Below are 15,102 nucleotides of genomic sequence, written 5' to 3' on the forward strand. Positions count from 1 at the left end.
TCAAAACAAATGTAGGAGTTTTACACTACCAGGACGTGTAAACTACACAGGCACATGTCCTGCTTTTTGTCACTCAACATTATTTATGTGCTTCAGTGCCAACACCAACACTGTAAAAAGCAGTGTGTAGGCCAAACAGTGATTATTCTCCATACACAATTCAATCAATCAGTGCTTATGCTTATAAAGCACGGCTACTCACACGGGACCACAAATCAGAAATAATTAATAAGACACTAGACCAGCCTGTAGCCAATCATTTTAACCTTATAGACCATTTGCTATCAGATTTGAAGATATATATATATATTTGTGAATGATTCTATCCCATTTATCCTCAGTCAGAAAGAATGGCACCACAGTCTACAGAGGTTCACTCTATTCTTTTATTTTCACGCTATTCTTTTATTACATTATAAACAACAGTGCAGAATTAAAACAGACAGATTTTCTGGCTTTTCTGAGTTTGTGCATCATGTTAGATTGAGCCGATCTACCATGGAGTACTTGGTGCCTGGAACCCCTGCCAGGATAGCTATGTGCTCTACAAATTTCTAATAGTAACAATAATAGTACTTTAGTGGGAGACATCATGAACTGCTCCTGAATGTTTTGTGTACAATTTTGAAAATTTTTGACGAATAGTAATGAATCTCTAAAGGGGAGTTAAGCTTCGGATTTGAGGAAAAAAGGGAACTGAAATTTTGGGCACAGATGGGACGCTTTATGGCTCCAGTGACATCACAAGGTGCTGCCTTTGAAGCTGGAGTGGGGCCAGAAAGCACTACTACTTCAGTGAGCTATTGATAAGTTTCCATGTTCAGTCTGGTGCCTAGAATTCTCAAAAGGTGAGAAATCAGCAGATAGAAGTATCCATCAGAAAATGTGACCTCCATTCCCTTTCACCAGGGGACAGGGATACCTCTTGCACTTGGAAGATATTTCCTCACCAGCAATGTAAAGTGATGTGACAAAGACACATCTTCAACTAAAACCCTGTGACCTTCATTGGCAAAATAATGATGCATGCAAACTGTCATCATGAACGTAGTCGGATTCACTTGTTGCTGTGCCACAGAAGATCAGGGACTGGCATCATATTAGTTCTACCTGGGCACATGATGATAAGACAGTGTGCCTCTAGGAAATGAAAACCTTACACTTTTCAATGGAGCCATACATAAATGCAATCCTGATTTGAGATTGCTGCATGTCTATGATCTTGTTCAGGAATACTTGAATAGAGCACAATGAAAAAAATATAAAATGGGGGAAATCATACTTGATTCATTGGAAATTCCTTGCCTTAGAGCCCCACATGTATTAGGTATATCCCCTTCACTGGACAAAAAAACTAAGAGAAGGTTAATTCTCTTATCTGTTGGGGTGGGTGGAATAGTCTGGCCCACCTACAGAATTGGCAGTATTTTGCCCATTCCACTCTTTAATGTGGAATTCTGGGCAAAGTCTGTCAATCACCGCTCCATATTACGGGAATTGGCGAGCATGCGCGAGATTTGGCATCCTCCTAGAGTGATTTTTCTAATGCGGGCAGTCGCCAACATTCACATTCAGAAGGCTGCAGTTTTAGTAGATTTATTGCAGCTTCAGCTCAAGCAGCAGCAAAATTAACTTGAATGGCCAAACGCTGTTGTGCAAAACATGGGGCTGTTTGTGCTGGTTTTCAATGGTGCTTGCACTCCTGGTGCTAAATTGTGGGGCAAAATAGAGGGTCCACCTCGCAGGCAATGCCTTAGGGGTGGTGCATGTCAGGTGAGGCCACTCCCTCTATCCTTTTTAGGTTTCCCACCTTTGCTCCCTCCAAAAATGGGGGTTTGCAAAGGGGGATGCCAGCTGCTACTAGCTGCAGGCTTGGGGTCGCGTTTGAAGGGTGGTAAGCCCTTGGAAGCTCACTGCCAGGTCAAAGCACATTCCTGAGGGAGGGGGTGTTAGCTCCTCCACCCAGAAAGGGCATTGTCTTACAAACAGGAGAGACAGGACTCTCCCCCTAGGTTTGTATATTGGCTGTTTAGAGTTGGCAGGCTGGCTGTAACCAGTCTGCAATCATGCCAGGTTAGTTAGCTTTTGCAGGGGACACGTCTAAGGTGACCCCTGGGTACATTTTGTAATACATTAAGTACCAATACCAGTTCGGATTTATCATTCTGAGTTGTTTGATAACAAAGAACCCAGGGTTCAGAGTAGCCATCATGTAGCTGGGAAACTTGTGTTGACCAGTGTAAGGCACATATGTCAAAATGGCTGCTATGTTCACTCATTATGTCCCAGATTTAGCAAGGACACAGTGGGGGCATATTGCAGATGCAGGTATGCCCTCACATACTGTAGGAAAGTACCATCTTGCCTGGCATGTTACCCCCATTTTTACTTGTATATATATTTCTTTTTGCCTGTGTCACTGGGATCCAGCTAGCCAGGACCCCAGTGTGCTCATAAAGTATGCCCTGTATGTGTTCCCTGTGTAGTGCCTAACTGTATCACTGAGGCTAAGCTAACCAGAAGCTCAGTGTTTATGCTCTCTCTGCTTTTAAAATTGTCACTGCAGGCTAATGACTAATTTTACAAATTCTGATTGTCACACTGGAACACCCTTATAATTCCCTAGTATAAGGTACCTAGGTGCCCAGGGTATTGGGGTTGCAGGAGATCCCTATGGGCTGCAGCATTTCTTTTGCCACACATAGGGAGCTCAGACAATTCTTACACAGGACTGCCACTGCAGTCTGAGTGAAATAACGTCCACGTTATTTCACATCCATTTTACACTGCACTTAAGTAACTTATAAGTCACCTATATGTCTAACCCTCACTTAGTGAAGGTTAGGTGCAAAGTTACTAAGTGTGAGGGCACCCTGGCACTAGCCAAAGTGCCCCTACATTGTTCAGGGCAAATTCCCCGGACCGAGTGCGCGGACACCATTATACGCGTGCACTACATATAGGTCAATACCTATATGTAGCGTCACAATGGTAACTCTGAACATGGCCATGTGACATGTCTAGGATCATGGAATTGTCACCCCAATACCATTCTGGTATTGGGGGTAAAATTCCATGCATCCCCGGGGCTCCAGCATGGACCCCGGGTACTGCCAAACTAGCTCTCTGGGTTTTCTCTGCAGCTACCACTGCTGTCAACCCTCAGACAGGTTTCTGCCCCCCTGGGGCCTGGGCAGCCCAGGAAGGCAGAACAAAGGATTTCCTCTGAGAGAGGGTGTTACACCCTCTCCCTTTGGAAATAGGTGTTAAGGGCCTGAGAGGAGTAGCCTCTCCTGGCCTCTGGAAATGCTTTGAAGGGCACAGATGGTGCCCTCCTTGCATAAACCAGTCTACACCGGTTCAGGGAGCTCCCAGCCCCTGCTCTGGCACGAAACTGGACAAAGAAAAGGGGAGTGACCACTCCCCTGTCCATCGACACCCCAGAGGAGGTGCCCAGAGCTCCTCCAGTGTGTCCCAGACCTCTGCCATCTTGAATGCAGAGGTGTGAGGGCACAATGGAGACCTCTGAGTGGCCAGTGCCAGCAGGTGAACTCAGAGACCCCTCCTGATAGGCTCTTACCTGGTTAGGCAGCCAATCCTCCTCTGAGGCACTTCTCTCTTTGACTTCTGCCAAGGATCGACCGCTGACTGCTCCAGGACGCCTGCAAAACCACAACAAAGTAGCAAGACGACTACCATCAAGATAGTAGCGCCTAATCCTGCCGGCTTTCTCAACTGTTTCCTGGTGGTGCATGCTCTGAGGGCTGTCTGCCTTCTCCCTGCACTGGAAGCCAAGAAGAAATCTCCCATGGGACGACGGAATCTTCCCCCTGCTACCGCAGGCACCAAACTTCTGCATCACCGGTCCTTTGGGTCCCCTCTCATCTTGACGAGCATGATCCTTGGAACACAGGAGCGGGATCCAAGTGACCCCGACAGTCCAGTGGTCCTTCTGTCCAAATTTGGTGGAGGTAAGTCCTTGCCTCCCCACGGCAGACAGTAGTCCTGTGTACTGAGCGAACTGCAAATGCTAGGGCTTCTGTGCACTTTTGCAAGGATTCCTTTGTGCACAGCCTAGCCCAGGTCCCCAGCACTCTGTTCTGCATTGCTCAACTCACTGAGTTGACCACCTTCTTCGTGGGACCCTCTTTTGTTGTGCTGACATGACTGTCATGCTCAGATCTTCTGAACCCCTGTTCAGGTGCTTCTGCGGGTGCTGCCTGCTTCTGTGTGGGCTCTCTCTGTTGCTGAGTGCCCCTCTGTCTCCTCTTCCAAGGGGCGCCCTCCTGGTCCTTCCTGGGCACCTAACCTTCAACTGTGACTCTTGCAGCTAGCAAGGCTTGTTTGAAGTCTTTCTGTGTGGAAGCAACTCTGCTTCCTCCAGCACGCCATGCGACATCTTCTGACACAAGGAGAAGTTCCTAGCACCTTCCGTTGTTGCAGAACCTTCCGCTTCTTTTATCCAGAGGCAGCCCTTTTGCATCTTCATCTGGGGTTTAGTGGGCACCTGCCCCCCTGGACACTTGTGTGACTCTTGGGCTTGGTCCCCTTCCTTTGCAGGTCCTCAGGTCCAGGAATCCGTCTTCAGTGCTTTGCAGTCAATTGTTGTCTTTGCAGTATCCCCTATCTCGACTTTACTGTCTTTCTGGGGTAGTAGAGTAACTTTACTCATACTTTTCAGAGTCTTGGGTTGGGGTATCTTGGACACCCTTAGTGTTTTCTTACACTCCCAGCAACCCTCTACACGCTTCACTAGGCCCGGGGTCCATTCGTGGTTCGCATTCCACTTTTGGAGAATATGGTTTGTGTTGCCCCTAGGCCTATTTTCTCCTATTGCATTATATTGTGTTCTACAGTGTTTGCACTACCTTTCTAAGTGTTTTACTTACCTGATTTTGTCTTGTCTGTATATTTTGTGTATTTTACTTACCTCCTAAGGGAGTATATCCGCTGAGATACTTTTGGCATATTGTCACTAAAATAAAGTACCTTTATTTTTAGTAACTGAGTATTGTGTTTTCTTATGATATAGTGCTATATGATTTAAGTGGTATAGTAGGAGCTTTGCAAGTCTCCTAGTTTAGCCTAAGCTGCTCTGCTTTAGCTACCTCTATCAGCCTAAGCTGCTAGAACACTACTAATCTACTAATAAGGGATAACTGGACCCGGCACAAGGTGTAAGTATAATCAGGTACCCACTATAAGCCAGGCCATCCTCCTACACATATAACATAGTGCACCCTGCCTTGGGGCTGAAAGGCCTGCTAGTGGGGTGACTTACCTATAGGTTATACAGTGTATAGTGGACAGGGCACACAGGCAGTGTACCATGCCGAGTTTGTATTTAGGGTTTGCACCAGGACACTCAGTCTGCTATGGCAGTGCTGGGTGCATCTGGATGCATGTCCCTAGAGGGTGACTAATCAGTGCTGCTGCCTACCCTTGGTATCCCATGCCCTGGGTACCTAGATTCCCATTTACCAGGGACTTCTAGTGGTAGTTAAGGGTGTTTCCAATTACCTTTACAATTTTAGGGAAAGCACACTGGCACTGGGAACCTGGTTAGCAGGATCCCAGTGCACTCCAGTCCAAGTTGCATTCAGAAACCAGGCAAAACGTGTGTGGGGGGGGGTACTGCAACAAGGTGCCTTTTTAACACACATGGGAAATATTAAGTGCCTCCTCTCCACAGTCAGTCCTGACACAGTTGAGGAAAGCTCAAAGGAGAGGTTTAATTAGCACTTTGAGTGCAAACGAATGGGATAGAAATTCCGCCACCCCTTGCACAGAGCCAAGCAAAAAAGACTCTTTAGATAGTGATAATCAACTTATTAAAAGCACCCCTACTGAAATGATCCTGCTTGGGGGCAGCAACTGGACCCCATTCACCAGGTTTTTTTTTTTTTGGTGGAGGGGCACAAACGCTGTCCTAAGTAGATTCTTGCTCAGGGAGCTGGACAGTAATAGAAACCCATAATTTGTGTGCAATGCATCCCTCATCATTCTGGTTCCTGCTGCTATTACATCTTCTATATGAATGATAGTTGCATCTCTGATGGACAGAGACAGTTTAGGTTTAATACTCTCCAAATATTATGTAAAAAACTGTCATAACAGCCTACTAGACCGATTAGGTCAGTTTAATATTTAATTGTTTTTTTTTATTTTTTATTATTGTTTTTTTCAAAAACTGTGGAATCAGAAAGAAATCACCATCCACTAATAGCTCCTCTATATCCTACACTCAAGAGCACAATGAAACAGTCTCAAGCATGTTGTAAGACAGGAAATGTCAACATACATAGAATGTGCTGGGGTGCTGCATCTTAGGTCATCAATACAATATTGCAGTAGTACGTCCCTTGGGGTTGGAATGCCTACCTCGGGTCTCGAATGAGTGTTGCCCACCTTTCTGACTATTACTGCACAATCTAGTATTTTAAAAAGTGTGACTAAGCCTTATGAGTCTGCTGGTTCCTGTAGTATGAACTATTGTCTAAATGAGGACCATATATCCTTAGGCCTAGCCTTTGGAATCTGCATAACAGCAAAATCTGTGGCCATTTCGTCACCAGATGCAGGATCCTTTATCTTATCTGTAATTTTGGAGGCTGGGCCTTTTATCCACATTTCCAGGGTAATCTTTAACTTAACCCAGCAACAGTACTTTGAGTGTGCAACTTACTGTATACCTCACAACATCACCAATTATGTGCACTACCTCAGCCAGGTATGTCGCTACGAGTGGGTGCTCCTAGGCTAGGTGGGAGAAGTCTGCATGATGAGCTAAGCATCATGTACAATAGGGAGGTCAATCTGGATCCATTCTGTGAAGTAGGTCAGGAAAGCAGTATAATCTGTTTTAAATCTTAAAATGGAAGTGCTAATGATGTTAGTTGAGGGACATCTCTTTAATTTGAAATTTGCAGAGCAGCAAAATCAGTGGCCATTTCTTCACCATCCGCATCATCCTTTATCCTATCTGTAATCTTGGAGGCTAGGGCTTCAATCCACGTTTTCAGGAGTCAGCGCTGCACAAACAAGGGAGGTTTACATTCTGACCTAGGGACATCTTTAACTTAACCCAGCAATAGTACTTTGAGTGTGCAATTGACTCCATAGCTCACGATATCCCCAATTATGTTCATTATCTTAGCCCAGTATGTCACTACCGGTGGGAGCTACTATGCTAGTTGGTAGGAGCCTGCATGGCATGATCAGCTCATCATCATGTACAAAAAGAAGATCTACCTGGGTCTGTTCTGTGAAGCAGGTCAGGGATGCAGTGTAATCGGTTTTAAAACTTAAAATGGAGGAGCTTATGATGGTAATTGATGGACATCTACTTAATTTGCATGCAACAGTATTTCCAGACCTATTGCACAAATTTCTCCCAGCTATCTGTTTCCCACTTCTTCAATGTCTGATTAGGGACTATTTATTGCCCAGAAATATGTAGCCGTTTTCAACTTGAAAATCCCTCTTTCACCCCCAGGGTGTCGTCAGTCAGATCATTGCAGATGACGGCCATTGTGAAATAATAGCATGTTTGTTTCTGAAGTAGTCAAATCTATCTAAGGCTGTCAATGTCCACCCGTCCCTAAACTTTTCATAGTTCAGGAACTTGTTGTTTTTTTGGCCACAGTCCCGCTCTCATAAGCCTAGTTTTCACCTCTTTAACTAGATTAGGAACATGCATGTCAATTCACCAAAATGCCAGTGGTAACAAAAGTGACATCACACGCCCTTTGACCTGCTCATTCACTCAAACACACATGCTTACACATACACTCCCTCACATAAACACACTGTCACCCACAAGCACTCACATAGAATACATTTAAAAATCATTTTTTACTTACCTCAGCTGCCAAGGAAGGTTATATTGCAGCTAATTGAACTCCGTTTTTATTATACTAATAGTGAAAAATTATGAAAATATAAAAACTCCACTAAAAGACTGTTAGTGTAATAAAAAAAATTACAAAAATTGACAAGACAAAGAAGCAAAGAAGAGTGCAGCCCCAGCTGACGTCCTTAAGGACGAGCTGCCTATATGCTCCTAGCACTGGTTTTGCCACCTCTGGGGCCAAAGGTCACAAAGGCAGTGCCAGAGGTCGCAAGAGGCAACGTCTAAATGACATCCATGACTTGGAGGTCTACTGGGATTTTCAAGAAAGGATGTTGGGGGAAATACAGTCACGGCTCACAGTGCTAAAAAGGGGCGGGCGGATGCGGTGCAAAGTGGGTGGGGATGGAGAGGAGCAGGGGTTTAATTTAATGAATAAGAAAAATAAAAAAAACGTACCTGTTCCGCCAAACCACACTGCGCCACTCTCCCTTCCATAGTGGCTGCAGGCACAGGCTACCAGCCTACATTGCGGCCAATCCTGACACTGCTCAAAGCAGCATTAGAATTGGCTGGGAGCGCCCAGCCAGGATGCTCCCAGGCAGACTGGGAGCCTGCGCAGGCTATCTCCAGCATAGCAACTGTGTTGCTGGTCTGGAGAAAGCCTACTGCGCATGTGTGTTTGGCCGGCCCGAGATGGCCCACCAAACACAAATGCACTCTGACGGGGAGTGCTGTGCACCCCCATGGCCCCACCCCTTTCATAATGAAAGGATAATAACCATAGTTTATTATCCTTTAGTTCTGAAAGGTTTGCAGCTTCTGCTGCTTGAGGGGGGGGGGGGCGATGCTTCTTCACCCTAACAGAGGAGCCGCCCCTGGAGAAATATTAGTACTGTGCTCTCCGCTTCTGCCATAGTCCAATATCAACCAATTAAAACAGCACCCCTTAATGACAATGTGTGTTGGTATGGTTGTTTGTAACATGATTTCGGTGTTTAGGTTTCTGATCGTTGTGTTATCTTTTTCTGTAGGCAGATGGGGTGCTTTGTCTGCCAGTTAAACCAGTACACCACATATTAAGCCTGGGTTGGTCATTTTAATATTTTTATACACTGTAGTATGTATATTAGCCTTTTAGTAGCACTGCTGTAGCATGTGTGTTATAAAGTAATCCGTTATATTCACCTCTGGAAGAGTTTCAATGAAACAGTGAATGTTCGCTGCTTTGGCTACCTCTTCAATCTCCTCCTGATTCACAATTCTGCTGTTGTCCCCATACTGGATATTTTCCGCAATGCTGCAGTCAAACAAAATGGGCTCTTGAAACACAATACCCAGCTGTGACCTGAACCACTGCACGTTCAAGGATTTTGTGTCAATTCCATCTGCAAACTTAATAGAAAAAAAGAGTCAGTGTTTTTTTACAGAAAAAAGAAATTGTGCCCAGTTTAGGAGTAGCATAGCAGTTGTGAAAAGGTTTTGATACAGTTTTAAACAACAAGGCAGAAATATGTTAATCTGTTTCATGTCATATCAACTTTACCAAAAGGTTTTAAATGTTTACTAAAATATAGATGCATAAACACAATGGGGTATTATTAGAAATTGCGTCTCTAGTTGTCACAGGTATACACCCTTGTCCAAGTAGGGACCACAATCCTACTAAGATAAGTCACAACACAATCCAAACTATCCTGTGCCAACACTCTGGTAGCTTGCACTGAGCAGTCAGGCTTAACTTAGACGACAATGTTTAAAGTATTGTGCAACAGTGAAAACACGACAAAATACACCACACAGATTTAGAAATATAAATCATATTTATCTGAATAAAATAAGGTCAAAAAGACAAAGATCCCATAAACAAAAGTTGAAATATCACTTTTAAAAAGGTTTAAAAGAGACACAATCCTTAGAAATAAACAGGTGTTTCTTTGTTACACCCAGTATCTGCGATGCATCCAAAATAACAACGCTAGGAGACTGCAGAGTAGGAGATGCATGGAAAAATAAGGTGTTGCGTTGGATTTTCCAATGCAGTACAGAAGATTTGTTGTTTCTTTCCACACTGCAAGGGGTTTGCATCATTTTCGGTGAACATTCTTGGTTACTCACTGTGATGCGGGGACATTTTGATGCCCAGGGACGATGTGTTGATAATCCTTGATGTGCAGGAAGAAGGTGCAGGCGCTGTGTCAATCCAGCAGGTGATGCGTCAAATTTCCCATTGCAAGGCAGGTGGTGTGTCAAATTTCTGGTCGGTAAGTTGGTGCTGAGTCATTCTGGTCAGCTGTGTTGCATTTTTCAGTTGCGACGCAGGATTGATGTCAATTCCTGCAGGCTTTGCGTCGATTTTCTTGAAGGGAGGAAGTCTTTGTTGGGCCTGAGACTTCAGAAACAGGAGGCAAGCTCAATCCCAGCCCTTAGAGAGCACTTTTGGGGAAGGCAGAATCCTTCCAGTAAAGTCAGAGGACAGCAGGGCAACAGCAGGGCCGCAGTTCTTTTCAGCAAAGCAGTCAAGATGGTCCTTTGGGCAGCCAGGTCGCTTATCTGATGGGGTGCGGGTGTAGGCCAGGATGTGTCTGAGTCAGAGACCCAGTCTATATATCCCAAAATGCCTTTGAAGTAAGGGAGATTTCAAAGAGTGGTTTTAAAGTGCACAAGTTCCCCTTTCAGCCCAGTCCCGTCTGCCAGGGTCCCTGTGGGGGGCTATCAGTCCTTTGTATGAGGGCAGGCCACTGCCCTTTAAAATGTAAGTGTCAGGCCCTCCACCCTGTCAGCCCAGGAAGACCCATTCAGTATGTAGATGAATGCAGATGTGACTGAGTGTCCTGTGTATGTGGTTGTCTGGGTGAAATGCACAAGGGAGCTGTCAACCAGCACAGACCAGACTTTGATTGGAGACAGGCTGTAAGGCACAGATGGTTTTATGTGCAGAGAAATGCTCACTTTCCTAAAGTGGCATTTCTAAAATAGTAATATAAAATCCAACCTCACCAATAAGCATGAGTTTCTTTTACCAATCTGGCCATACTAAAAATGACTAGACTATGAAAAGAGCAGGCCTCACAGTAGTGGAAAATGAAGTTAGGAGTGTTTCACTACCAGGACATATAAAACACATATATACATGTCCTGCCGTTTAACTACATTGCACCCTGCCCTATGAGTTACCTATGGCCATTCTTTAGGGTTGACTTATATGTAGAAAAATGGGAGTTTAAGGCTTGGCAAGTTCTTTTAAATGCCAAGTTGAAGTGGCAGTGATACTGCACGCTCAAGCCTTGCAAAGGCAGGCCTGAGAAGTGCTTAGGGGGCTACCTGTGTGGATGGCACAGTCAGTGCTGCAGGCCCACTATTAGCATTTAATTTACAGGTCCTGGGCACATGTAGTGCACTTTACTAGGGACTTATAAGTAAATCAAATATGCCAATTGGGGATGAACCAATGTTACCATGTTTAAGGGAGAGAGAACATGCACTTTAGCAGTGATTAGCAGTGGTAAACAGCACAGAGTCCTAAAACCAGCAAAAACAGTGTCAGAAAAGTGGAGGGAGGCAGGCAAAAAGTTGGAGGATGATCACCCTAAAGCTGTCAGGACTAACATGGGTCCCCCGCAGCTAAAAGTGGGGAGAGATACCCAACCCCCTGGGAGCTCTCATCACTAAGGCAGAAGAACCTGGAGAGACCATCAGCATTGGCGTGGTCAGTCCCTGAGTGATGCTCCACCGTAAAGTCCATCCCCTGTAGGGAGATGGACCACCTCAAGAGTTTAGGAATTTCGCTCCCTGCCTGCATGAGCCATTTGAGGGGCCTGTAGTCTTTCTGAACCCGGAAGTGAGTCCCAAACAGGTATGGTCTCTGCTTCTTCAGTGCCCAGACCATAGCAAATGCTTCTCTTTCAATAGCACTCCACCTCTTTTCCCGTGATAATGAGCTTTTATTAATGGAGGCTGCTGGTTAGTCTAGGCCCCCCTCATTCAATGCTGTCTAGATAGGTAGAGCTGAATGCATCCATGACCCCGTTAACCAATTGCTGGAAGGTATCAGGGGCATTTTCGAAGCCAAAGGGCATCACCCTGAACTGGTAGTATCCCTCCGGTGTGGAAAATACAGACCTCTCTTTTGCCCCCTCAGTCAAGGCAATCTGTCAGTACCCTGATGTCAAATTACTGAGGGATTGGCAGCGCCTAGCCTGTCAATGAGCTCATCAGCTCAGGGGATGGGGTGTGTTTCACTTTTGGTGACGAAGTTGAGTTCCCGGTAATCCACGCAGAAATGAAGTTCTATTTTGGCATCCAGTGGAGCTGTCTTTCGCACCTGCACCACAGGGATGGACTAGGGACTGTTGAAGGTCTGAATCACCCCTAGAGCCAGCATCTTGGCAACTTCATCCTTGATGCTGACATTCACCCTGTCTGACAACCTGTAAATTGTGTTCTTTACAGGGGGACTGTCTCCCGTGTCAATGTCGTGGACACACAGGTGTGTGAGTCCAGGGGTGAGGGAACAGTCACTTCGCTGGTCCAGGATAAGGGAGTCAGAGAGAGTAACACCCTCCACTGAACCATCACCCTCCTGTGCAGAGAGGTGGTCGGGGAGAGGTTGACGCTCTTCATCCAAACCCTCATCTGTCACCAGTACTAGTGCAAGATTCACCAGGAGCATGCTGACTTCAGACCTCTCAAAATTAGGCTTCAGTCTCTTGACATGGAGCACCCTTAGGGGGTTCCTAGGACTGGAGGTCCACTAAGTAATGGACTCCCCTTTACGCTCCTTAATCTCATGTGGACTAGTCCAGTGATCCTGGATAGCCCTGGGCTCTACTGGCTCCATAACCCACACTTAGCCTCCAGGTTAAAACTCCACCAGAGTGGCCTTCTGGTCATACCAGAGTTTCATAACCTCTTGACTGGTCTTGAGATTTCTCTAGACCTTTTTCTAGAAGTCTTGCATCTGGTTGCGGAGGGCCCACATGTAGCTGACTGCATCCTGGGTGTGTTTCCTGGGAGCTTTCTACCACCCCTCCTTCACAATGCTTAAGGGTCCTCTGACAGGGTACCCATAGAGAAGCTCAAAGAGACTGAACGCTAACCCTTTCTGGGGTACCTCTCTATAAGTAAAGAGAAGGCAGGGTAAGATGACGTCCAACTTGCGCCTCATGGCCTCAGGCATACCTGTCATCATGACCTACAACGTCTTGTTAAATCTCTCAAGGAGCCCAGTGGATTGAGGATGGTAGGGTGTGGTGAACTTGTAGGTTACACCACGCGCATCCCCATGGACTTCATGTATGCAGACATGAATTTAGTGCTTCTGTCAGACACTATCTCCTTGGGGAACCCCACATGGATAAAGGTCCCCATCTGAATTCTAGTCACCACCAGTGCAGTCACCGTCCTCAGAGGGATTTCCTCTAGGTAGCGGGTGGCATGGTCCACCAAAACCAGAATTTACCTGTTGCCTATGGCCGTTTTGAGGTCCAATGACGTTGATGCCCACCTTTACAAAGGGGATGGCAATGATGAGGAGTGGGCTCAGGGGCCTTTACGTTTTTCACTGTCTTCCCATTGGCCTGGCAAATGGGATAGGACCTACAGAATGTATCTGAGGCTGTCCTCATTCTAGGCCAATACAAGTGGGTGACAAGCCGAGAAAAGGTATTTTCTTGCCCTAAATGTCCTGTCAGGGGTATGTCATGAGCCAGTCCCAGTAGGGGACCACCAGCATAAGTGCTGCCCCAGTAACCAGAGCCTTAGGCTTAATGTAAAGGAGATCATTCTCCCAGTAGATAAGGTGATCCCCAGATGCTTCACCTGCTGCTTAGGCTGAGGCCTGTTGCCTCAAGCCCTAAAGAGTAGGAGACTCTTTCTGCTCCTTGCAGCATTCCTCCCTGGTTGACCCACCCTCAACTTGCCAGTCAGCCAGCTCAGGTAAGTCACCAAGGGCTGCAATGTCTTCCCTGGTCGGCTCAGGGGCCTTCTCCTCAGGGACCCTGTCAACCTTCACCGCAGGGATTTCTGGGACCAGTTTCCCACGCCCCTTGCCCCGTTCCGTGGCAGCTGTCTGGGCCATTCTTCCAGGCTGCAGATGCCCTTGACTTCCCTCCTGGGCAGCCATGGACAATGTGGTCATGCAGACCCACTCAGGCAATCCCATTATCTCCAAGTGAGACCTGACCTCTACCTCCCTCCAGGTAGTGTGCTCTAGGTCATTGCCTAAGAGACAATCTATAGGCATGGCAGGACTCACAGCTACTTTCAGGGTACCAGAGACCCCCTCACTTAAAGGGAACCAGAGCCAACGGTAGATGGCTCTTTTGAATGTCAGCGGCTATGACTTGCTGAAATGTGTTCAGTAGGACCTGCTCTTCTGACACCCGCTAACCCTTGACAGTAGTCATGCTGGCTCCTATGTCACACAGAGCCCCTATCCGTTGCCTATTAATGGTGACCCACTGCCTATACTTAGAAGTTTTGGCTCAGAGGTCCACTTCAACAGCAAGCTTCCAGGGATCAGTCAGCTTACTGTCAACTAGGGCCTGGCACAACTCTGAAAACCAAATACTGAGCATATGCTCTCTCAGGATCAAATTGTACAACCCAACATAATCACTGACTTTACCTCCCCGCACCTAGCCATTCAGTGTCTTACTGGAAAAATCAATACGGTTTACCCAGGTTTGACTGTGGAGCTATTTCCCATATTCTGTGGAGTGGCTTATTTGAGCTATCTTCTGCTGAAATATCACTGTAGGTATGTTAACAATCCCTGTTGTTCTCTCTGTATACCGCAAATATCACAGAGAGTGCTTGACTGTTTCCTGATACTCCACTTTACCCACCCAATAGCCAAAATTTAATTTTCACTTCATCAAGACATTTTCTAAATTAACAAGATCTAGTCAACACATGCTGGATTTAGGGTCTGATTTAGAGTTTGGCAGACAGGTTTGCTCATTAATTGAATACATTTTGACCATTTTTGAAGGACTCATGTAGACTCCTGTCTACTTTTTCACTGCTTTATATTTCTGCTTTTTACCTTTCTATATCATAATGCCATTCTGAAAGGCACCTGTATAGTTTGTAGATTTTGTTGCCACATACCATTTTTGCAACATGCACAGTTTTACATGATATGTTAGAAACTAACAATCGTGTGAACTTCATATATGTTTGGCTTTGAATTACTTTTGCACTGTCATACTTTTTAGTTTTTTTCTGGTATTACCTTCGTAATCACATCT

At 45.8% G+C, this 15,102-nt stretch overlaps 1 protein-coding gene across 1 annotated transcript in view; it reads right to left on the minus strand.

The window, feature by feature from the left end:
- LOC138262020 (ATP-dependent translocase ABCB1-like) overlaps nucleotides 1–15,102 on the minus strand; it is a 1,142,744-nt gene that overhangs the window by 78,406 nt on the left and 1,049,236 nt on the right. The window contains exon 27 of the mRNA XM_069211672.1: nucleotides 9,038–9,244. Within this exon, the coding sequence (XP_069067773.1) occupies nucleotides 9,038–9,244 (207 nt within the window). The remainder of the gene's footprint in view (nucleotides 1–9,037; nucleotides 9,245–15,102) is intronic.

The sequence above is a fragment of the Pleurodeles waltl genome, chromosome 10, assembly GCF_031143425.1.
Source record: "Pleurodeles waltl isolate 20211129_DDA chromosome 10, aPleWal1.hap1.20221129, whole genome shotgun sequence".
Taxonomy (NCBI): domain Eukaryota; kingdom Metazoa; phylum Chordata; class Amphibia; order Caudata; family Salamandridae; genus Pleurodeles; species Pleurodeles waltl.